The following is a 23518-nucleotide window of genomic DNA, read 5'->3' as shown; positions in this document are numbered from 1 at the left end:
ATCATTTAATCAATAAAATCCCAACAAAATTAGGAAAATATCATTTTTTCTTCGGTTCTGGACCAAAAAATATGCAAAAATGCAAGTAAAAAAATGTAAAAAAATTTCATCCCTTTTTTCAACTTGGCAGGACTGTGAAGGGGTTAACGTACGATAACTATTTCCTTTCACTATTTATTAGACGCTTCACTGGATGATTCTATCGCACCCTAGTATATTTGGATTATTTCTAATGATAATGTACTATGAGAGAGTCATTTTTACCATTATTCTTCTTCTTGGCATAACGACCGTGTTGATCATACCTGTCATAACGGACAGGTTAAGGGCTTACGAGAATTTTTCCCTATGTGTAACGTTGATAGTCAGTCCACTCGTACATGGGTGGGTCCGGTCTCGGTTAGGACTCTAACCCACGTCGTCGAGGTGGTGAGCTCCGGCGCTCATGGGCCGATTTAAACATTCTAAATACTAATATACACCAGTGGGTATCAAAATAATAGCCTAATATTCGTCATCATATCCGTAGTAATCATCATCTTCGCCCGTGTTTAACATATCTGCGAGCGATTTGTGTTCCGGTTCTGGCTCGGGTTCCGGTTCTGCATCCGCCTCGTCATCGTAATCGTCCATTCCATCTGCAAGTACAAAGATCAATCAGTCAGCTTATCGTGTGCAACGGAGACCGAAGCATAAGTTAAAGGTCGATGTTAATGCCACCAACAAATGGTTACCGGTTTTGATTTTAATTGTTTCTTCGACCTCCACACCCCCACTGGCTGACGAAACCACCGGTAGGGTAGCTGGGGCAAGGTGTTTCCTTCTTGAAGAAGCTCCAAAGTTGGGTGTCGGTTTCGAGCTGCCAACGACTCCGTCGGTTCCCCCAGCACTGGTGACGAACTTTTCTGCTTTCGGGCGTACCCTGGAAAGAAGATCGATTTCACTTGCTTCCGGCTGTTCGACGCCAACGGCAGCTTCCGAGGCGGATGGCATGGCCACCGTGTCGTCGGTCAGCGTCTTCAGAATGTCGTAGTTAATCTTAGTGGATATCTTCTTCTCCTGCAGTATCTTTTCGATGGCCTCGCGGGCCGAAGGCGATGGACCGATATGTTTCTTCTTTGCTGTACGACGTTTCTTCTTCTCCGGTTTACCCTCTTCCCGCTCCTTCGCAAGCCGTTCCTCCTTTATCTTGACATCCCTGAGATACTCCTCGTTCAGCTTCTGCCACAGGACGTTCTTCGTGTTTGCTTCCTCCTCGGTCATTATGTAACCATCGATTTCATCGTCATCTAAATCTTCCGTTATCAGCACTCCATCCCCTGCCACCGGTTCTTCCGATTCCGGCCCACGACCCTGAGCGCAGATCGCCTTCAGGTCCGGTTTAATTCCCTCCAGTAGCTGCGGTTTGCTTTCCGGTATTTCGACGCTGTTGTTTTCCGCCGCATCGCCTAGACAGGTGCTTATCACGTCCATCGTAGACTCTTCGATAAACTTATTCGTCTCATGCAGCTCGTCAAAGTCCACCCCGGCCAAACGCTTTTTGGTATTGCGATTTATCGCCCGATCGAGGGCTGCGTCTATTTCAGCCTGCAGCTGGTTAAACTCGGTCGTCTGCTCCTCCAGCTTCAGCAGGCGCTCTTTGTCCTTCTTGCGAGCGGCCTTGAATGCCGGTGGATCCTGTTCCGCCTCGAGATCGACCGCCATAAACTCGTCCACGGTCAGCGCACTGCTCGGCGTCTCGCCGAACTCGAACAAGCGTTTGCGCAGCGTAGACTCGTGGATTTTCACGATCCGTACGATATCGTTCGGCGTTCGGCTGAAGTCATGCATTCGGGCGGCAAGCAGTAGGGCGGCCCCACAAAGGCCCGACGGTCGCCTACCGGAGTGTATGGAATCCTTTTTCATCCGCTGCACCAACCGTTGCGCTGTCATCGAGACTTCATGGGTTTTCTCTTTGAATTCCAGTTTGTTCGCGTATCGCATGATGTAGATGCAGGGATCTAAAAAAACGAGTAAAACTTCAGTTAGTACCGGTAGTAGCAAATGCAATCTAAATCAGACCCAACGATTCCGTTTAATTAAACTATGTGTAGAGATTCATTGGTAGAACAAAGATTATTGTGTGGAAACATCTTAATTACATAGGAAAAGTAATTAACCTCCACATCATACAATCTGTAGAAGCATTCTATTCCTATTATTACATTTGTATTTTATGTAATTACATTTTGAAAAAATAACCACCGACGACATATTTTACTTGCAGTTAGCATAGTTACAAACACAAGGAAAAAATGTGTGTTAGTTTAAACTTTGCGAATAAAAGTCAATAATTTCTAGTACACTCGCTTTGCGAATCCGTAGTCTAGTATTGATGACTTGCCTGATGTATTGACAACTGGAATTAACAACAACTAATTATTTATGGAAATCATATATTTTACATTTTATGTGTTTTTCTGTAGCAGTTGACTAACTTGATACCGGCATACATGATTAAGACAAACAAAATTAATTGAAAATACAGCAAAAATAACATTAAAATTACGTCAGGAAAGAAGCCAAAGAAAACCAACGAAAAAAACACTCAAACGGAACAAAAACTTCCAACAAAAAAGGGAAGAAAGTAAAAGCGACCGGTAGTTTCTTCCCATCGTTTCCTAAACGCAGCGTGCAGAAATTGCCCCAATACTCATACATCGAACCGGAAAGTGACTGACTAGTTTTCGTGCTATGATGCACTTTTCTGCTGCATTTTAAACTAGTTCCTGCTTTTCTTTTGCACTATTTTTTCCCAGCATAACGTATGGAGTTATTCAGCTTTGGTGGGGAGTGCTTTTCATTCAACAATCGACACATCGTTGGTTCCGGTGCAAAAGTCACCTAGAGTTATGTAGATGAAAGATAAGAAAGCAATGTTGGAGTTTGATTAATCAAATTCTTGTTTTCCTCCCACACCGTGCGTTTCGTCACAGCTCCAAATTCGTCACACACTAACGCTCAAAAACGTTGCGAAGCATCCGTCCTCACGCGGTCGGATGTTTAATGCTTAATTTTGCCTCCTTTCAGGGTTACCGTTAATTTATAAACGACAACAAATACATGTATCGCTTCGGCCAGGGCCAGAGAAAAAAAACGAAACCCCATGGTCGGAAAAACAGAAATTAAAAATCAAATCTAAGATACACCTGGCGCTCGCCGAAGTGTAGCAAACATCCGATCGAGGCTGTATCAATCAACCGGACGCAACACCGCATCATGCAGGATCGTTGTCGATTCGGGCGGAATATTTCAATACTTTTCCACACCTAACCTTCGATCGATGGTGCACGTGGGTACGAGTACCGAAAGCACATGCAATTGAATGCAACCGCTGCGGTTGCAACATCAAGCATCGTATGCACTGCCTCTCCCCCCCCTCCCCCCCCCCCCCCCCACCCCTTTAGTTCTCAATACCATTACGATCTCCGAGGGTGGGGGTGCAAAATAAAGGCACTGTTGCTCTCAGTGAAGCTCCTCTACGCCCAAGAAAAACCGCTTCATCCATAAGAGACCAATTCAACAACAACCAACTGCTCGTCGAGAGCAAAGTATCGCAAGCCAGCGACAAACGAACGCGGCGAAATGATCGCGATTGTGTTTGTGTTCGCGGGGCTTCGCGAGTAGTAGGGGATGCAAAACGCCGTCGCCAGCCCATAGGCACCGGGCAGCTGTAGGTCGACCGGCTTGCTGTTGTTTGTCGTTTGAAGCAGCGGTGGCTACGGGCTGCGCCAGCAACGACGACGGACCGTCAGTAGCGTTCCACCGTCCATCCCAAGCGAACGCACGCGATTCAGTGAGAGTGGACGGCGCCTTAAAATGTGTTTGCCAGATCAACAAGCTTAACTCATCGTTTAGAACAGCAGGAAAAAGGGCGTCAGCGTCACGAAAAAAATAAAGTTGGGTGAGTATAAAGTGTTTACAGAGACCACGCGGACCTTTCAACACCATGCCGATTATAGAACAATGTAAAATCATCGAAAAAAGACGAACTAGAATAACGCAAAGCGTTTAATTTAAGGAATGTGTTTTTGTTTGATGTGCTTGTAGAATTATGTTGTTCCGTGAGGTTTTTAGATCTTAAACAATGTCAGTGCCAGTTGAAATGAGCATAAATTGCGTAGTCCTGAAACTTATCAGACGAACGAGTCATCAATTTATTACGGTAATATAGACGTGTCCGTACAGTCTCTTTGCTGTTAGATCTCAATTCGACCGATTCGGTTTGGCAGGGGTATTATAACGTTCAAACCATTTTTGTTAACGCTTCAACGGGAATGTTTAAATTGGAAAACATTTTTAGGAACCCAATAGCTTAAATAATTTTGGAAAGTTTAATGCACGATTCCATGCGCAAAATTTAGTTGCCCACGCTTCGGAGAATGACAGCTTAATAATGCGACACATGGTAAGGTGCAGATTGTTTTGTATTGCTTCATTGAACTCACGAATTGCCACCGGAAGCGTTTGAAAAATAAATATAACAACCATCGCCATGCATTCTGCGGGCCCAGTATTACCCAATTTTGAAAACGGAAGAAAAAAGGCACTCCCATAAACCAACGCAAAAGGAACCGGATCGTTTCGATCTTCTCCTCCCTCTCATCCTTCCCTCCACCCCTTTCCCAAGAGCTGACCACTGTCCTCCGGCTACCCGGGCAAGTCCGTCGTCCGGTATGCAGAAGACCTTCAAAACGTGACGCCAGCCAAATGTGGTGAACGCGCAAAAACACCAGCCCCAAAGTTATGCACGAAACAAACGGACATAAAAAAGTCGAGATCAAGTCGATCGTGTTAAAAAAAAGGCAAACAGCTGACCGTGAAATAAGAAGGTAGTAGCCAAAAAAAAGCGATCCCCAAAAACCGTAGTCAAGTGTGACCCCGCGCTCGGCCTAGTGGCAAAGGGTAGTGCAGGGTACGGTGGTGATGTTGCGAGACGTAGACCGGTTTTCGTTCATGGTAGTTTTTTTTATTCTCCTGTGGATGCCACCGAAAAATCATTCATCCTCCCATCCTCTCGCAGATCGCATGCGATCCCCGATCGCGAGTCCATCGTGAATCGTTTCAATAAGGGGAAAAAAGGCAAACTGTGGAAATCTGCACCGCACGTTAGTGTGAAGGCAAATGGCGGTAAATTTATAGCCATCATTGACAGAATCGTTGACGGAATTGGTACGCGAAGGCACAACTTATGGCGCGAATCAAGGGTAGTGACCCAGCAAAGGAATGGTTTACGTTCTGCGGCTTAGTTCTTGCTGCGAAGGTGAGATTGGTTTTGTTTCTCGCCATACTGTAACTGTGTCATTGGAGCTCGTGGCCATCGCCAAAGCAACGGGGGTGAAGAAAAAGGCTCGCGAACAGTCTCGGTGCACCGCGTGGGGACAATTTTACCGGCAAAACGAGGGCGTGCTTCGAGACGATTCTTTGGATTCCGGTTTTGCGCTGTGACATAATGCGTTCTTGCTCTCGAATGCACGTTCGCCGTCGACTTGGTTCTTGGTTGGCCTTTTTGTGCATCGAAAGGGAACGTAAACAACCACCGATCGTAGGGTTGGGGGCGAGGCGAGGAGGAAAGAGAATGGATTGCAATCCGTACAAAACACTTTTGCCACTTTTTTAAGATAAAAGTTGTGCTAGGTCAGTTCAGATGAGAAGAGAACATTTTCATCGAATTATAAGATGAAAATATATTAATCACCTCGACAATTTTCCCAATAGTTTAAAATTTAAGTTGTGCTACACTCATATGCTACACACTTACATATCTATTTTACTTTATTTTCGAAGAACTATCTATACCAGAAAGTATTTCAAAATCCCAGATGGGTTGGAGTCGGCTAGCTGCCATCTACACAACACGGCGCCACAACTTCTTTCTCGTTCACAAACAAAGAACTTCAACAAGCGACGAACCCCCTCCTTACGAAGAGCACTTTGTGCGTGTGCTCTCCACGATGAATCGCTACACTGCAACGGTACGCCGTGTGGGCACTCATCGAACCACTGGGGCAAGAATTTAATTTCACATCAATACCCCACAACCACGCGCTGTGGACAGAGGCCTAGCGGAGAGAGACCTTCAGACGCATTTTTCGTAGTTGTTTTTGTTTTGTCTTTAACTACTTTCGTCCGCGCCGCCGACAGCTCGTCCTTCGGGGCTCGTAAGGAGGCGACAAGATAAGTTTTTTTTTGTTTTTTGCCTTATAAATGCTACCCTCTGCAATGCTGCCCCTTAACGGTTCATCGAGGTTTTAGTTTTTTTGTTTATCCAAAAAACATAATTTTCAGTTCGCGTGTATCTCGTGAGGCCCGCGTTGAGATCGGAATGCCGCCGCTGGTAGTGACGCTTGCGGGTGCAACCTTGCGCTGTGCAGTTGCCAAGTCAAAGTCAGCAGTCCGCGACCGAAAAGGTCAGATAGTGGCAGTGACAAGACGGGCTTTGGATTGCTTCGGTTCGATCACATTTTCAACCAGAGAACCGGCATAGTGATTAACTTTTGGCAGCCAAGCTATGTTGACACAGTTTTACTGTTACTTTAAACAAACGAGATCACGTTTTTGCTCCCTTTTGGCCCCTAACTTACTTTCAAATCATCGTCTGATTAAGTCGTAGAAAAGACCGGTTGTGTGAATCAGAAGCAAAACGGAGACAAAATGTCGAATGATTGATAGTGCGAGCTCCGACCTTGAAAAACCCACGTCAACGCCAAAAAGGTTGGGTTTTATTAGCGTAATTTTCCAAGCAAATATTGATATGTGAGAATTGGAAAATTTCCATTTTACACTGATAATTTATTCACCTATTCTAAGGTTGCTTGTAAATAATTTAAAAATCATGCGCAGAGGATTTATTGTTTTTATGTATAGGTATTAAAATTAGTAAATTAATTTAGAGTTTCAACATAATTATATATTTATTCCGGTGTCCATTTGATTGAACTTAAACACTGAATAAATATTTTACGTAGGTTTTAACTGTATTGTTGTTTAAATATCAGATTTTATTACAAAGATTGGATTTTGAATTTTTTCGTTTTTCGTTATTGGATTTTGAAGTTGTTAAAAACGTCACGTCTTGAGACTATCATGAACCAATTTTCTTTTTTTCAGTTCGAGGTACTGAATGCAAGATTGTTTTTCACAAATCAAATGCCACAAAACGTGCAGCGGGATTCTTATCTCCTCCTACACGCGAAGGGAATGAGACACGCTCAGGTCACGCACGGATAGTTACAGACACGGTAAGAGGAGTGGATTATGCAATACGATTTCCGTGCCGGTGCATTTCAAACACCTAGGAGTAAGGGAGGAGCAAAAGTGAAAAAAATGTGCCACGATCGAGTACAAACGATCATCCCTTTCGAAAGGCGTAAGGAACGTGCGGTGTAAAAAATGTTATAAACCATAGTAGCGGTTACTTAGGTATGTGGTACCTGTCGTTCCCTACTCCGACGCATCAAATGCAAGTGCGTACGCAAAGTACCACCAACACGCTTTGCGTCATAACCGACATTTGGTGAACCGCCAGCTATTACGCCTATTGCGTGACAATACCATTCGTGCCCCGGGAGGGTGGTCCCCCGTATGTGCACCGAGTGTCATCGTTAAACAACCGCAGGTATTGAACCAGGCAATGGTTTTCGCCTCGAAAAAGGTCTCCCCGTTGGCAGGCAGCCCAACAATGTTTACCGAGAGTAAAAAGGAGCACATGCGGGTAAGGCCGAAAGGCTACGGCGCCAACTGCCGATTGGGGACAATTTGTTTCAAATAAGCTCTGCCAAGAGCAAATAGGACGGTGTTAGAAGAGACGCCGATACCACGCCGGAGAAGAAAACGGATTGAAACCAAATCGAACGCCATGATACACACCCCAGACCGCCGCTCCTTAATTTTCTTTCCAGTCTTAGATCGAAAGTGAATCTCGCAGGAATAGTAGCGTAGCGAAGGAGAAAGTGATGTGCAGCCTGAAAACTGAACGCTCGATCCAGCGCACCCTCCTGCACCGATCGACATCGCTCTCCGGTGCAGTGCAATGTTAGGGGACGCGCATTAGGAGACGGGTTGCGCAACGGACAACGATGTTGTTTGCAATTGTCCCCTCGCTTGCTCACACGTTGCATAATAATGCCGGTTAGGTTGCGAACATTAATGTTGGAGATTTCCACTACCCTCCTCTCTCCCACCACGGACAGTGTCTATCGACCGTTTGGTGTACTGGCACACTATTAATCTTGCAACATATAAACCCCCACGCTCTCCCTGAATGGTGCACATTCTGGTTTTCAGCGGCTGGTTTGCAACCGGTTTGTGCTTCTCGAAGGTACTCTCGATCGCTCGTACACGCAAGCGAGTGTATGTTTTCCATTTAGAGGTCGATGCATCCGGAAGGAGGAAGTATCGTGGCTAGGATACATAGTAAATACAAACGCAAACACTCGACCAAACGCTCTGTGTACGATGATGTTTGATTAGGAGTTTGAACAGCCGTGAACTTTATAAACTCGCAGAGCAAACTCGTACCTGATCAGAGATGATCTCGGAGGTTCTTCAAACATCGTGACGCTCGGTAACGTTTACAATTCCAATAATAACCGTCACAATACTATCGATAACAACTGGACAAAGATAAATTGTTATGCTGAAAAAGAAAAACAGAAAGAGATAAAATGCTCTTTGTTTAGAAACACAAGATTATGTTCTACATTTACTTAAACGCTTGGACCGTTCGTCATTTGGTCAAGGTCGCTTTATTTCTATGGGACGAATGGTTAATAAGACGTGGTCAAACAAGTGTTCCCGTCTATCTTACTTCCATTTCCATCCTATCACTAAAAAGGGAAGACCAACTTTTACTCCCACAATAGCTAAGTGCCACGGGTGACGATTAAAAAATGATGCATAGATATATTGCTTTCAGTTGTACAATATGTGCGCACTTTATGTTCAATAATTGCTATTTCTCTTATTGTTTTTGAAATATAAATATTTAAAAAATAAATTCATGTTTTCATAGTTAAAAAAGAATTTGTCAATATTCATCTAAATATTATTATTACCCTTAATTTCATTCCATGCCTGTTTTCTCTAACCCTCCCCCCATAAAGTATTTTTGTTGTAATATTGAAATTCCCCGTTTTATGTTTTCAACGTATCTTATGCATCATTCGTAAACTGAACTGTGTTACTCAAGCGGGTTGTACGAGAAAATTAAGTCACGTTAAGAATTTTATAAATTTTCATTATTTTTCCAATTTTCTCTATATTTCAAAGAATCTTACAAAGAAATACTTTGATCACTCGACATTTGTTTCATAACCGATTATTTCTATCTTAAACAAGGAGGGGAAAAAATACCATCAAGAACTTTCACTGCTAGTCGACGCTTCTTTCATAGAAAATTACATCCAATTCGGTGAGTAGCGAGCCAGCTTTGATAAAGGGCTTCGCTACCAAATCTCAGCAGACCTGCAATCTTTATTTGAAAACGTTTGGCAACGCAGGCGGTATTGCCCCCTTAGCAGCTTGACAGTCAAGCCACAGTGGCAGTCAGAAGTTAATTTTAACGCACAACCGAAACCCCTCCTTATCTACGCCTTATCGGATAAGGCGCATTCGTAGCGTTCGAATAGAAGGCACTGCGGCGATATCTCGCGCCTGGCCAGAGGTCAACAAGCTGGAATTCAGACCGTCTACTTAAGGCAACACACACCAAACAATGCACCATCCTGAGGCGCAAACGATACACAAACGAGCCGAGCGACGGGGAAAAAAACCTAACAAACGAAACAAACAGTGTATTATCGTGGCCCATCGTCGTCTCCAGCGCTTGGCACCCCGGCATTCGCGGTTTTATCAATCATCGACGCTCGGAAGGGACGACGGACGGAGCACGGTTTATTATTGTCGTGTGCTGACTCGGTTCGTCTTACCACCAAGACACCTCACGCCTTTTCCCCACCCCTCGCGGGGCCCAATTGATTATTAGCAATCGTTTATAGCTGGTCTCTCGTGTGCGCCGCGACTCGCAAGTGCAGCAGCACCTACAACGACCACCACACATCCCTGTGTGTTTTGTTTCCCACACCCCGCGGGTCGACGATAACGGGGGACAGGACACCAACCAGGACACCACCCTGGAGCGGACTCTGACCAGTGGCGTGGAGGAGGGGAGGGGGGGAGAACCAATTCCACCCCGTTCCGCAACGAAACCAGGTCAAATTGAGCTCCATTAGTGGTCGCGCGGCAGAATTGACCCCCAAACCCCCACCCGTCCCAGTTCGCGACCGCGGCCATTACTTATTCATTGTCAGCTTGCAAATTCAGCTGCGTTGCAGGCTTGCCGGCCGATGGAGACGGGGACGGGAGAGGGGAAGGAGGAAAGGACCACTTCCAACACGATACATGGGCATTAACGCAAGCGCACACAGTGTGTGAGTTTACCGGGATCCGCCGGCAGTGTCCAATCGGTCACAGCCGGCGACTGTCGTAACAACAAGTAGGTGCAGGTGTTGTTTTGCTTTCCCATGGCACACTGCTCCTGCCACTGTCACTTTCCGTTTCCTTCTCGTTTTCCTGTTTATATTTCTTCCCGACTCCGATTTAGTACCTTTCGTGTTGTGTGTCAAGTGCGTGAACCTGCGAAGTCGAGACCCTTAATGGGGTCAATGTGATCGCTTACGATCACGAATACCGATCGTTTATTCATTCAATCAAACGTGTTGTCTTTTGTTGACACATTCGCTACGGTGTTTAATTACTATTTGTTAACATTTTTACTCCACCCTTTCACTCTCTTTACAGATTAAAAAACTCTACCAAGTGCTCCCCCCGTCTGTCCGGTAATACCTACCAGAGCAAGGTGCAAACGGAAGCAGTTCAGTGATGCCAGACGTGATGCTGCTGTCACTACATTGTCGTTTGCATGAGTTGCATCTCCGCAGTCGCCGGTGATAAGCAGAAAGGGTCGCGAATGTGTGCGAATGTGCCGTCCGGAGACACGACTGTTTCCATTTCCCACCGTTGTGCCATCGTTAACACGCGACAGTCAAGTGATCGTGCGTGCTCAAGTGAGTGTGCGGTGCAAATCAGCGAAAGCAACGATCGGTGGTGGCTAGCGAGATCACTTCACAGCGCCCGGGACAAAGGGCAGCCAAGTGTGGAAGCTTCTCGGTGAACCGTCTACGGAACTCTCGTCTCGGTTTTGCGTAAGATTTCCGCGTCCACTTAGTGTCGGGTGGTAAGGTGGTACGGATGGTGTTTAGGTAAACACACCCGTCTAGTGTGCTCTGTTTTGATGTGCGCATCCACCTAGAGCCTTACTTGGACCGTGATCCTTCGCACGTGAACTTGCCGTGGTGAGAAAGTGAGAAGGGAGGACATATAGAGAGAAAGAGAGAGGTAACGAGCACTGCACCATGGTGGACGCAATTGCAGCCGTGCCGAACGATTCACTTGCCGATCACTTCGGCCGCCAGGTGCTGCACTGGATCGTGGGCTACTCGACGGCCTGGTACGCGACACTCAGCCACTGCGATCTGGTCGACAACCTGAAGAAGGTGGACTCGGGCGCGAAGATCCTGCTGCAGGGGCTCGGCGTGAAAACCAACGACGACGAGGACGACGAGGAGGAGGAGGAGGAGGAGGAAGAGGGGGAAGTTCAAGGGCGCCCGGTGAATGCAGGGGAAGGGCTCGCGGGGCAGCAGCGAGCCGGTGGGCCGGTACGGCGTCGTCGCAAGGTACGACGTGTGGCCGCCCGAGGATACGTCAATCGGTACGATCCGGTCGTCGAGTACGGTGAACGAAACTACGAGAATCTAATGCTGGCCGACCTGATGGAGAACTGTGACGGCGGCATTCCCGGTAAGTGCGGTTTTATGTGACCCAATCTATTACTTTCTATTTTCCCGCCGGCTTACGCCCTCCCCCGGTGTCATGGTTTTATGTGCTGAAGTGCAGTGTACAAGGATAATTTACTGATAGTCGATGACGAAATCGATTGTTGAGTTCCATACTTTCCTGTAGAAGTAGTTCTACCTCACTGTGAATAGAATCTTCAAAGGGTCGTTAAACACTAGAGATATTGTGGTACAACAATTTTGATAAAATTTGTGAAACATATTATAATTAGCTTCATAATTTTAGCATTCATAATTAGCTTCAAGCAAACCGTGACTCGTGCTATAATATAAATTGAAAAAAAAAATTATTTTTTTAGTTAGTATGACAATTTCTCGGGTTTGTCCAAACCAATTACCCATTATTAATTTTACGACAAAAACTACGTGGATTGTTTTTCAAATTGAAAACTTCATCAAGAACATTTCCATTCGGTATTTTCGAATATCAAACAAGAAAATGCTGAATATTGAATCATTTGTTATTACATAAAACCCAAATCGATAGTTGGTACTTATAGTGTAACACCAAGTATGTTTCCTTCGGCATAGTGAAGCTATGGATAATAAGCGTAATTGTTTGTGTGCGGTTGCGAAAGTCCATCGTTCGGTGCCTGTCCGAGGTGCGCTTGTTTGTCCTCTTCCACGCTTAATGACTCGTTCAATCGATTGCCATGATACGATCAAATTCTAATCCATATATTCTACTCACTCGTAGGATGAACGAAGTTGATGAAAAAGGGTGTAATTATTTCAGTTTTCATACCAATTGCAATATACAAAATTCAAAATATTGGCCCAAAAAATCTTATCATATTTTGTCATACCTAAAAACTTAAGAAAATTATATTTGTAATACATCCTTCGACACATCCTTGCAGAAGTGATTAACACTGAAATAAACCGCATTTGGCTTGAGCAACCATTAGCCTTATCTACCAAACAAACGCAAATTTCACGGGCACGTGACGAACGTTTTAAAGTGCATATATTAACGTCATTGGCGACATTGAACAACACCGGGCTATAAATTATTCATCGGCCGATGCCACGCCGATCCAACCGCGTAGCGAAAGGTCAAGGTACTGCTCCAGATTCAACCTTTACATTCAGCGTAGATTTTTTTCGTCGTTTGACAACGTTAATTTGCCAAAACACGTTTTCGAGCACACAAACCAACGGTACAAGAACTGTACTGGCCGGCGGCCAGATGTTGGCCATTTTTAGATCTAACCGTAAATGTACAAAAAGGACAGACGGGTTTATCTTACGCTAGTGCAGAAGAAAGAAGCGTTATTTCACCAAAAAGGCAGAGAATAGTTACATGTGGTGCGAAGGTTTCAATGATACCGTTCTATGTGCAAAAACTCTGTACACATTTTGTTGAATGTCATCATATGTTGCGTTGTCACGAAGGATAATCAAAACAGAAATCAAAACTGACAAACGACAGAAAAATATTGAGAAGTCCCTCCACTCTTTGTCTTCTTTTTCTCTCGGCGGAACAAAACCTCTCTCGCAAATTAAAAATCATTTCAAAGAGAAAAATTCAGCATCACACAAACACAAACGAAAGGGAGCTGCGATTGTCTAACGAACCGGTAATTATCAATGTGATGCGTGTTTGAATGGCTTATTTCTTCAAAAATCCCATAGATAACAACATAGTTTGTAGACAAAGTTGTTTGCCTTGAAAATACCTTTCATTTAAGGGGTCAATCATTAAAATCGGCCGAAGGACTAATACGTTATTAATAAATTGGTAGTTTCCGACAAATTTAAGTTCAATCCTTCTTTATATCTTTCCTTCACAATCAATGTTCTTTCGTTGGCTTGCATTTTGAACATTCACCTTCACATCAATGGAAGGATTGTTTACAATGCTCGTAATTTCAGCTATTTGTAAAGAAAAATAGTATTTTTCCTCGCACCTCGTAAGCACCTGCATGCGATGTAAACAAAATGCATTGCACTCACACATCGGCGTTTCTCTTTGAGATCTGGAGAGTCTCGAAAGTAACTGAATGAGATGTAACGAGACGGTACCTACCTACTTTGAAAAAGTAGCTGGAGCAAAATAATCTACATGGGTGTATGAGATTAAGGGACAGCGATAAAAAATACTCAAACTGTTGGAGATTTTTTCCAACATTTCAGTAAAAACGCGGATATTTTTTAAATTACATTACATAGTTTTAGGGATAAACATTGTGTGGACCTAGTTTCGATAATCAACACCCGTACCTAGCTTTTGTAACTAGACTCATACAGCTACAGTTCCCTTCACTGCTCCAAAACGCACAACAATCGCAGTATCCGGGGTTGGACTGGGTGTAGCGAGCTGCTTCTCCAGATATTCGAGAAAACTAAGATGGCTGTCTGATGTGCGAGGTGTATTTTGTACCGTGCGTGATGATGACGATGGAGCCGTGCGTTTTTCGCTAAAGTTGCCCACATTCGCTCACAACACCCATCCCCGAATCCTAGTGTAGTTGCAATATCCTTCCGTTCCGTTGTGGGGGTGCGTTTAGTTTGCCAAACCACTGTGAAAAGCAGTCGCAATCGGTCGAGAAGCAAACGAGTGGACTACATCAGCCCCCGGGACTACTTTAGTTGGATACCCAGTGGATGAGATAGATAGGATCTTCGCGAAAGCAGCCCGCGACGGCATACGGGTCATCCACATACCCGAGGGAAAAGAACAATCCGAACAAAATACAAAAGCGCACACACACACAACAGGGCGGTACGACTATGTCCAACCTGTACGCAAAAATTTCTCAGCGTCCAATGAAGCGAAATGAGGAGCAGATATTTTCCGTCTTTCCGTACCACAATAGTAAGCGAATTTCCCTTTAAGTGTTTTGTGATTGTTTCGTGTGTGCATGTCTGTCTTCGCTTGATGTTTGTTGAGGACATATTTGTGTTGTTTCTATTTGAACGCTGGTGCGGGGAACACCATCAGGCATCGATCGATCGAATGAATGGCCTGCGGAGTCGTCGCAGATGATGCGATGGAAAATCAATTATAATTGATAAACGCCCGGAAAAATACCAGCCTTACCGAAGCGAAGAGGGAAAGCAAAACGAATGTTTGCGGAATGGGTGGGGGGGGCCTTCGGATGCTCTCCCGAAGACCCCCAGAACTTTTTCCCGAATTAGCGAGAGCTCGATGTAGCAGCATTGCGTGATACGCGCATATGTACGTGTGTGTTGGGATGCAGTGCGGCCCTTTTCTACTCCACTAGTTTTATGCTAATCACCACCAGGCGGTGCATTGTGACGTCATCGCCGCCCCATTGGTGGTGTGGTGTGCCAGAATGCGCAAATAAGGGCCAATAATATACGGTCCGAGGGCGGCAGACAGATAGACAGGCAGTGTTCAGCAGCGCTTGCTTCGATATTATCCTTCTCTCGCCCTACAGTACACTTTCCAATGTTGATGGTTTGCGGGAGAACGATGGAGCAAAGAGATTAATCATAATGGTGCCGTACTAAATGAAGTGTCTGTTTTATATTTCGCATCGTTGCAGTTGAGATGTTCAATGTGTTGGCCCCGTTCCATCAGATCAGTGCTGGTGCCAGCGGTGGTGGTCCCGCTGCCGCAGCTACTGCGGGTGGTGCTGCTGCTGGTGTCGCCGCGGCAGCCAATGCAGGCAACCAGAACGTGCGGCTAGAGAACATGCAGGTGACGCAACCGAGCAGTGCCCCATCATCGCCGACGATCGCATCACCCGGTGCACTCAGTTCCACCTCGTTCTGTCTTGCGAACGGAATTAACGGTGCGGGCGGTGGTACCGGTGGCGCAAGCGGTGGAGGAATCGGTTTTGGCGGCCACAGCGTTATCAACAGTACGACCGCTGCCGATACGGCCGATCCGAACTGGCAGGCCAACAAATCAACCGTGCGCGAACGCAATGCCGCCATGTTTAACAACGATCTGATGGCCGACATCCGGTTCATCGTCGGGTCCGACGGTAAGTTGCCTTCCCATCATCATCATAATCATCATTCCCCCACCCTTGGCTTCCGTTCAAGGATGTCGATTACGTAATTGTGTCCATGAATATTTTCTCTGCCATTTGTTTTTTTTTCTTCTGCGTTCTCATCTTCCTCTCCCTTGTTGTCACTTTCCAGAGCAAGTTCAAACGATTCCGGCCCACAAGTACGTACTAGCGACGGGAAGCTCCGTTTTCTACGCCATGTTCTACGGTGGGCTGGCCGAAAATAAGCAGGAGATCAAGGTCCCGGACGTAGAACCGGGGGCCTTTTTAACGCTGCTCAAGTAAGACCTGACACCGCAAAATGGGGACCAATACGATAACCTAAATTTATGCTTGGCATGTTCCTCCTCATCTCACACCACACAGGTATCTGTACTGTGATGAAATTCAGCTCGAAGCCGACAACGTGCTAGCGACACTGTACGTCGCCAAGAAGTACATCGTGCCCCATCTGGCCCGGGCGTGCGTCAACTATCTGGAAACTAGTCTCACCGCAAAGAACGCCTGCTTGCTGCTCAGCCAGTCGCGCCTGTTCGAAGAACCGGATCTGATGCAGCGCTGCTGGGAGGTGATCGACGCACAGGTATGTCGTGATAGTACTATCACCGCCACTACCACTACCACCACCACCACCACCAAATCCACCATTAGTAGTAGCATTAGAAACCGTAGTAACAGCAGTAGCGCTAGCTTCCGATGCCCCGTAGTTGATAGGAACCACGTTGCTTTGTCGGCCGCTTTGCGGGGCTGCTCGCTGGCTGGTGGTAGCAGCAGCAGCATGCCTTCGTCACCGACGAACAACAATGGGTTGGGTGTGGTAGAGTCGCCGGAAGAGGACGAATGTTCCGGCAGCTCGACCTCTGCCGGTGGCTCGGCCGCCATGTCCACCAGCAGCAGTGGAACGGTCCCGCTTAGTTTTACCGTCCTAACCCCTTCGGGGGTCGACGATAACAACGGGTTGGATGGTAAATCGTTGCTTTAAAAGATCACACTCGTTTGTGCCTGATGATAATGCGTCACGCGAACACGAGCCTGTAGATAGGCCAAATCATAAAACATGCAGCGTTCAAATGATCCAGCACCTTCCCCGGGGTGTTCTACCTTCTACTGCCATTATGCCAACCCAATGTGCAACCACCTACAGCTGCAAACCGTCTGCTCAACAAGGGCGTGACCGGCTGAAAAATACTTCTTTTTCCAACCATACATTTTCTCCGTATCATTACTTAGTCCCCTATTCAGTAAAATAAATATCCAAAAAGTAAACATTTTAATTAAAACGTGCAATACCGAACTTTTTCACGCCAGTCACGTTCTTTTTGGCAGCCTATAATGTGTGACCCTTCATCTTCAATCTAAATGTGCATTGATGTACTTTAAGTGTCTCTCTACCATTCAATACATGGCCATACTCGAGATGGAAAGAAATTGCTCAAAGGACGGCAAAATTTAAATACTTAAAAGTAACATGCTAATCTGGACATTTCATATTGTAAGGAAGTGTGTTTACGAGAAATATTAGAGCTATATCGGGCCATGGATTAATGTTAAATCTGTAACTAAAAATGGTATGACACATTTGATTTGTGGTAAATATGTTTCAAACATCTGGAAACGAACTATTCATTGCTTCTGCAGTTCCTTCCTGGTTTTTATGCTGCGATTGTTTGGCAACAAGTGATGGCTGCGAGTTCGATTTTCAACCTATATTTTTAACAATATGTCTTACCATTTACCCCTTAGCTTCAGGTGCTTATTAATAGATTTGTCTTATAAAATGTAAAACTGCAATATTTTAAGTTTTTTGAATGACCCATTTCCCTGATTTGATGCAATGTTTCGAGGATAAGACGAAGAAAAGGAGAAGGAAACGCTTTGTTATACCATATACATAGGAAGAACAAATCCCTCAACAAGCATTATCTCTATTTAACGTGGTTTGATTGAAATCACCGATGAAAGGAACCGAACTCTGAATGTTAATTTGTTGATTGGTTTATCCTCGCTTATGATTTCCTCCCCCGTCAGTGTGTTGTGTCTCGATGTGTTTAGGTTTAGTTTTGTACTCCCCGTTCCGTTTTGTTTCTAATGTTCCCGTGGCCTGTGTGTATGTGGTGTGTGAAAGTATTTGATTGTTTGCCACGGCAAGTGTATTTTAAAAACCGATTTTGTAACATATCATTCGATGAGTGAAGGAAGGAGCAACATGAAAAAGCGGTCCAGTGTAACTCTGCCACGGGATTCGTTATAAACGAGATTACCATCCCACGAGCACAGAGCAGATGAAAATCGATAGGAAAATGCACACACCAGCTCAACTAGCCAGAAAGCAGATCCTACAGCGTCCCGAATAAGTCGAATGGTCATATCATTCAAATAAGCACAGAACGAAGTAAGGAGGCATTTCCGTCAGGGAGCTCTTATATTAAGGCCATTAGTCGAATTTATAAATGTGTAGCAAGTTTTCATCGTTATTGGCGTCGCTTTTAAAGGGAAAGGAGAAACAGCATAGACCGCAGAAAAAAAGAGACAAAAGAAAACCCTGTACCTATATTTTACCGTAGGTTTTCTAACTCGAAGAAGGAAAATGAAAATGAATTGATTGTAAAAGAAAAACTAAAATATTGCAGTTTTAATTATCCTTAGTTCGTGTCGTGTCTGGTCGGAAAAATCCTTTTTCTCTACCGTTGATATTAGTTTCCGCTAATACAAAATCCTTTGCCAAGTTTGATATCTTTGTCATTGACTTTTATGCCCCAATCCTGACGCTTTCTTCTATCTTGACTTTGCTGTGGAATTCATCTAGTGATCATTGATTTCACCCCATAATGGTCCATTATGAATTGGGAATGGTTTCCAGTGCCAACACCGAACCCTTTAACATCTCGCAGCCAAAAGCTATCCCCCATCCTCCAATGACCTACTCCCTCCTCCCCACCCCAGTGCGCATCTCCAACGTTTTTCCTTTTGCTCTCACTCCGCAGGCGGAAATGGCAATCAAGGCGGAAGGTTTTGCCGACATTGATCTGAAAACGTTCGAAACGATCCTAGCGCGTGAAACGCTCAACTGCAAGGAGATCCACCTGTTCGAAGCGGCCCTCAGCTGGGCACACGGTGCCTGCACTAAGATGGACATCGAGCCAACGTCATCGAACAAGCGCCAGCTGCTCGGCCAAGCCCTGTACCTGATTCGCATTCCGACGATGACGCTCGAAGAGTTCGCCAACCGGGTGGCGCAGCTGGGCATCCTCACCAACCAGGAGACAATCGACATTTTCCTCAACTTTACCGCCAAAAACAAACCAAAGCTGACGTTCCCGGTGCAGCCGCGGTGCGGTCTGAAGACACAGGTGTGCCATCGGTTTTACTCCTGCGCGTACCGCAGCAACCAGTGGCGCTACCGGGGTCGCTGCGATTCGATACAGTTCTCCGTGGACAAACGTATCTTTATCGTCGGTTTCGGGCTGTACGGTTCGTCGACCGGGGCGGCCGACTACGACGTGAAGATCGAGCTGAAGCGGCTCGGTCGGGTGCTGGCGGAAAATAGTACCAAATTCTTCTCAGATGGTTCGAGCAACACGTTCCAAGTGTTCTTCGAGACGCCGATCCAGATCGAGCCGGAATGCTTCTACACCGCGTCGGTCGTACTGGACGGGACCGAGCTGAGCTTCTTCGGCCAGGAGGGTATGAGCGAGGTGTGCGTCGGTACGGTTACGTTCCAGTTTCAGTGTTCCTCCGAGAGCACGAACGGCACGGGCGTCCAGGGTGGCCAGATACCGGAACTTATCTTCTACGGACCGATGGGTGTTAGCCAGCAGAACAACAACAGCATCAGCACGAGTGCGAGCAACAATACGATCAACAATAACCATGCCGGCGCCAAGAGTGGCCATACGTCCGGCAATGGCAATGGTAGCCACGCAAAGGTTACAAGCAACGGCGCTGGAGGCAGCACAAATGTATCGTCTTCGACCGCATCGACCCACGGTGGCCTACTGCTGATGGGAGCGGGCAGTTCAGCCTCGACCATTACAAACCCTGGTGGTTCCGCAAACGCTGGCTCATTTGGGAATGGTGGGGAAAGTGAAAATAGTTCCGCTGGATCTAACGGTACCGCCGCCAGCCAGGCAAACTGGCTTCAACCAGCGGTCACAGGTGCGGCCTCTGCTTCTGCCGGTTCCCTGTCGGCCAACAACAATGACGCATCGGACTGAATATTTGCGAACTATTGGCGAATGGGAGTTAACACCGGCGGAACGTAATCCTCTTTCGCACGAAGGCACGTCTATTCCTATAATATTTTCTCTTATCAGTGGCGACCCTTTTTACGTAGAGTCGTAGCGATATGTACACATTTAAACACAAACATAAGTAGCAGCTCCCATCCCGGGGACAATACTACCATGGTAATTCATTTTCTTCTCTGCACTAGGCAGATCAAAATCAACCGTTAGATGTGTTTCATTAAAGTGGCAATTCTTCTGAGACCATTAGTTCTAATAGTAGTGCTAGTCAAACAAGGATAAGTAGCAAAAATATGGCTCGTATAATTTGTGGGTTTAGGTCTTCCTTTTTAATTCCTCTTTTTTTTTCATCGCTACAAAATTAGCAACAAGTGTATTCGCGTCAAGAAGACTTAATCTTAGTTGGTTCAATGGAACCGGCCCGGTTTGAATTATACGCTGGCCAAGGCGGAGGTGTCCTGTTTTAATTATTCTTTTTTTTTTTATTCTACTTTCCTTTTCTACTGTCATCCGCCATTCATTTTACGCTATATCGCCTACGAAGCGAAATCTTGCATAAACATAAACAGTAGATATAGAGTTTGAATTTTGTAGAAGAAATGAGCAAACGCGGAATCAATTTCCCGCGTGTGCGTTGGAGAACGAGTGTGAACAAGAAAACGGTTTCCTTTGTAGTGTGTAAGAGAACGCGATGATTATATGGATGGGATAAGAGACTCGTACATAAAAAGATAGGCGTACGACAGCTAAACTAGGTGCAAGATACTAAACAAACAAATATAATAAACAAAAATCACACAGATGAAATGGCTGTTCCGAAACTTCTTGAAAACGAAACGGCAAGCAACATTGGGGTAACGGAGGCCAGCGTGAGACGTGATGATGATGATACTGAACAAGTTGAACCAAAAGTGCAAAAATCGCAAATCCTAAACAATCTACACGTGCAGATAGATGACGATCGATGTAGTAAGATTACAATGTAACGGCCATGAATCATTTGAATTTACCGTGCCGGCGCCACCGGGCTAGGGTTAGTGCACTGATATTATTTTACGTGTAAATTTGAATATTTTGTTATAAAAGGATTCTTGCGTCCCCCGCCAGCCACGTTGGTTATGTTGAATTTGTGCATTTACGGACAAAACAAAAAAAATTACTGTTACCCGATCCATTCGTCAAGACGGATTACCCTATTGAGTTTAAATTTGGATGTGTATGAATTGACATGTTTGTATAAGTTGGCCTTCGCTGAGTCCTTATCCAGAGCGAAACAATGTGCAATGTGCAACAGGGAAATAATTGAAAAATTAGCAACTCAAAATAGAAAACGAAGAAGAGAATGTAAAGGTACGACTGGCGGTAAATATGATCGACAGAGAAAAGACATAAATATACACACATATGAATATATTTTGAATTTGAATGATTAATGAATAAATTATTGTAGATGAATATTGGAAGGGAGGTGTTTGGTTTTGAGCAAAGAAATGTTTCTGAAGAAGGTTTCTTACAAAACAAGATAAAAGCTTCAATGAATCATAACTCACGTTGAACTGCAGTCTGGCCTGCGTCCAGGTGTAGCCAAAAGCGGTCACTGGGACGGAGCGGTACAGTGAAACAAAGAGGTACAAAGCTCATTGCCCCAGCACACCCTCGTTTGACAGCACAGTGGCTTTGTCAATGCCACCAATGGGGACCAGTGTGATAAGGCCAGTACCGTAATAATGTTTGCACCATCGTACAAATTTGGAGTGGTGGTTTTGAGAAGACAATAAGGTACGTACCTACGGTACAGCCCGAAGTCAAATGTTATTTTTCACCAAGATGTGGCTCCATGCCATTTCTCGTTATATACACAGAAATGGTTACAGAAAAATTGCCCGTTTTGGGGTGAAGGATCTGTGGCCACCATCCATTACTCAGTACGGCCCAAACCGTCAGACCGTTGACCGTCAGATGACCATATGGTATATCCAAATCCATCAAAAAGAAAGCGACATAATGATGGTGGTTTATGAAATGTAAGTTCTTTTCCGCAACAAAATTGCCGACACCGAAATGACACCGAACCGAACCCATAAAGTCTGTTTTGGACAGAGGCGATGTGGTAACACTTAATTGAAATTCATATGTACTTACCTATGGAAGGAATGTTGATGCACAGTGATTGTGAAAGCTTCAGGTAGGTCCTTCCAAGTTCATAACAACATATTTGCAGCACATCGCTTATGTCGATGAGGAGATCTACAAAGCACAACAATATAGTCAGTACGCACATTTGTGTACAGCTGCTCTAACAAATGCTGGCCCGGAACTTACGTGATGTACCCTCCGTGCGGCATGTGATGTACACGCAGGCAGCGTAAATGTGGGTATTCCGGCGACCACGGGTCAGGTTCCGAATCAGGGCCATTTTAAAGAAATTGCACGCCGTATCGATGCAATGATTGTTCAGCCGCAGCTGATTGCACAGATGGGTAATGCCATGGCGTGCCTTTCGCAGCGTGACCTCACGCGATTCCGTCCCGGTTCCGACGTGAAACTTGCCGTACGCCGTGGCACCACCGCGCGAATCGGAAGCCACAAACTGACCGACGGCACTAGCCGCACCATGTGCATTTTCCTCGAACTGTACCTCCGACACGATAATGTTATCCTCCAGCACCGATCCACAATTCGTACACACCGCATCGCCGCGGGCATTGTCCACCTCGATATCGGCACTTCCACAATTATTGCACTTCCGCCCGGACGACATTTTGGAGTTTGCTTATTGGGTTGCTAACACAAACCAAGAGGTGTCGTGGACAATTCACGCACGGCTGATTACTTTCCCAGTAACCACTTTTCTTTTTCCACCGAGAATTTATCTTCACCAAACACACAAGCGATCATGCACGGACTGTCATCTGAGCATGCTATGTGGAAAACAAAAACAATGGCGTAACGTAAACAGGTATCTGTCATTCATGAAACGCGGACGAAGAAGAAGTCATTCAAGAAAAATCTGACCTTCAAATTCGTCTGGTTTCGACAGACTGCAGTTGAAACCCCGATAAAAAATAACATTTCTCAGTCTTTTGTGCTCCCAGAGGAATACAAATTTAAAACACATACAACATTAAATTTTAATCATTGCACTGCATTTCGAACTTTTTCTCGTTAATGTTTTTTAATCTTCCTTACACTGGTACATTTGTTGTTGAGTAGTGTGTTTATCGTTTGCTGGTATCACCTGGCTCGCCACTTACGTTTAATAACATCCAATACGACGACTACTAAGATGTGGAAAAATGTGTTTACTTGATCAACGCCCGTCACTACAACGATTTAA

The 23518-nt window shown here is 45.3% G+C and overlaps 2 protein-coding genes across 3 annotated transcripts; one reads left to right on the top strand and one right to left on the bottom strand.

Annotated features, from left to right (window-relative positions):
• LOC131260890 (transcription factor IIIB 90 kDa subunit) lies at window positions 1-23028 on the bottom strand. Its single transcript, XM_058262736.1, has 4 exons — window positions 22504-23028; window positions 22324-22428; window positions 735-2000; window positions 1-638 (listed from the first exon to the last, which is right to left on the bottom strand). Exons 1-4 carry the CDS (start codon window positions 22940-22942, stop codon window positions 505-507), a joined length of 1944 nt encoding a protein of 647 aa, XP_058118719.1. The 5' UTR covers window positions 22943-23028; the 3' UTR covers window positions 1-504.
• LOC131260889 (BTB/POZ domain-containing protein 6-B-like) lies at window positions 11454-21623 on the top strand. Of its 2 annotated transcripts, none has more exons than XM_058262734.1 (5): window positions 11454-11898; window positions 15467-15910; window positions 16071-16218; window positions 16304-16520; window positions 18922-21623. In XM_058262734.1, the coding sequence occupies exons 1-5, from the start codon at window positions 11454-11456 to the stop codon at window positions 20149-20151; spliced, it is 2484 nt and encodes an 827-aa protein (XP_058118717.1). In that variant the 3' UTR covers window positions 20152-21623. The 2 variants fall into 2 exon arrangements, with proteins under 2 accessions (XP_058118717.1, XP_058118718.1); XM_058262735.1 differs by lacking the exon at window positions 11454-11898 and adding an exon at window positions 14265-14772.
• Window positions 23029-23518: the final 490 nt, after the last annotated feature.

The sequence above is a fragment of the Anopheles coustani genome, chromosome 3 (genome assembly GCF_943734705.1).
Source record: "Anopheles coustani chromosome 3, idAnoCousDA_361_x.2, whole genome shotgun sequence".
Taxonomy (NCBI): domain Eukaryota; kingdom Metazoa; phylum Arthropoda; class Insecta; order Diptera; family Culicidae; genus Anopheles; species Anopheles coustani.
Note: the sequence above shows the minus strand (reverse complement) of the source record. Positions and strands in the feature narration are given on the sequence as shown.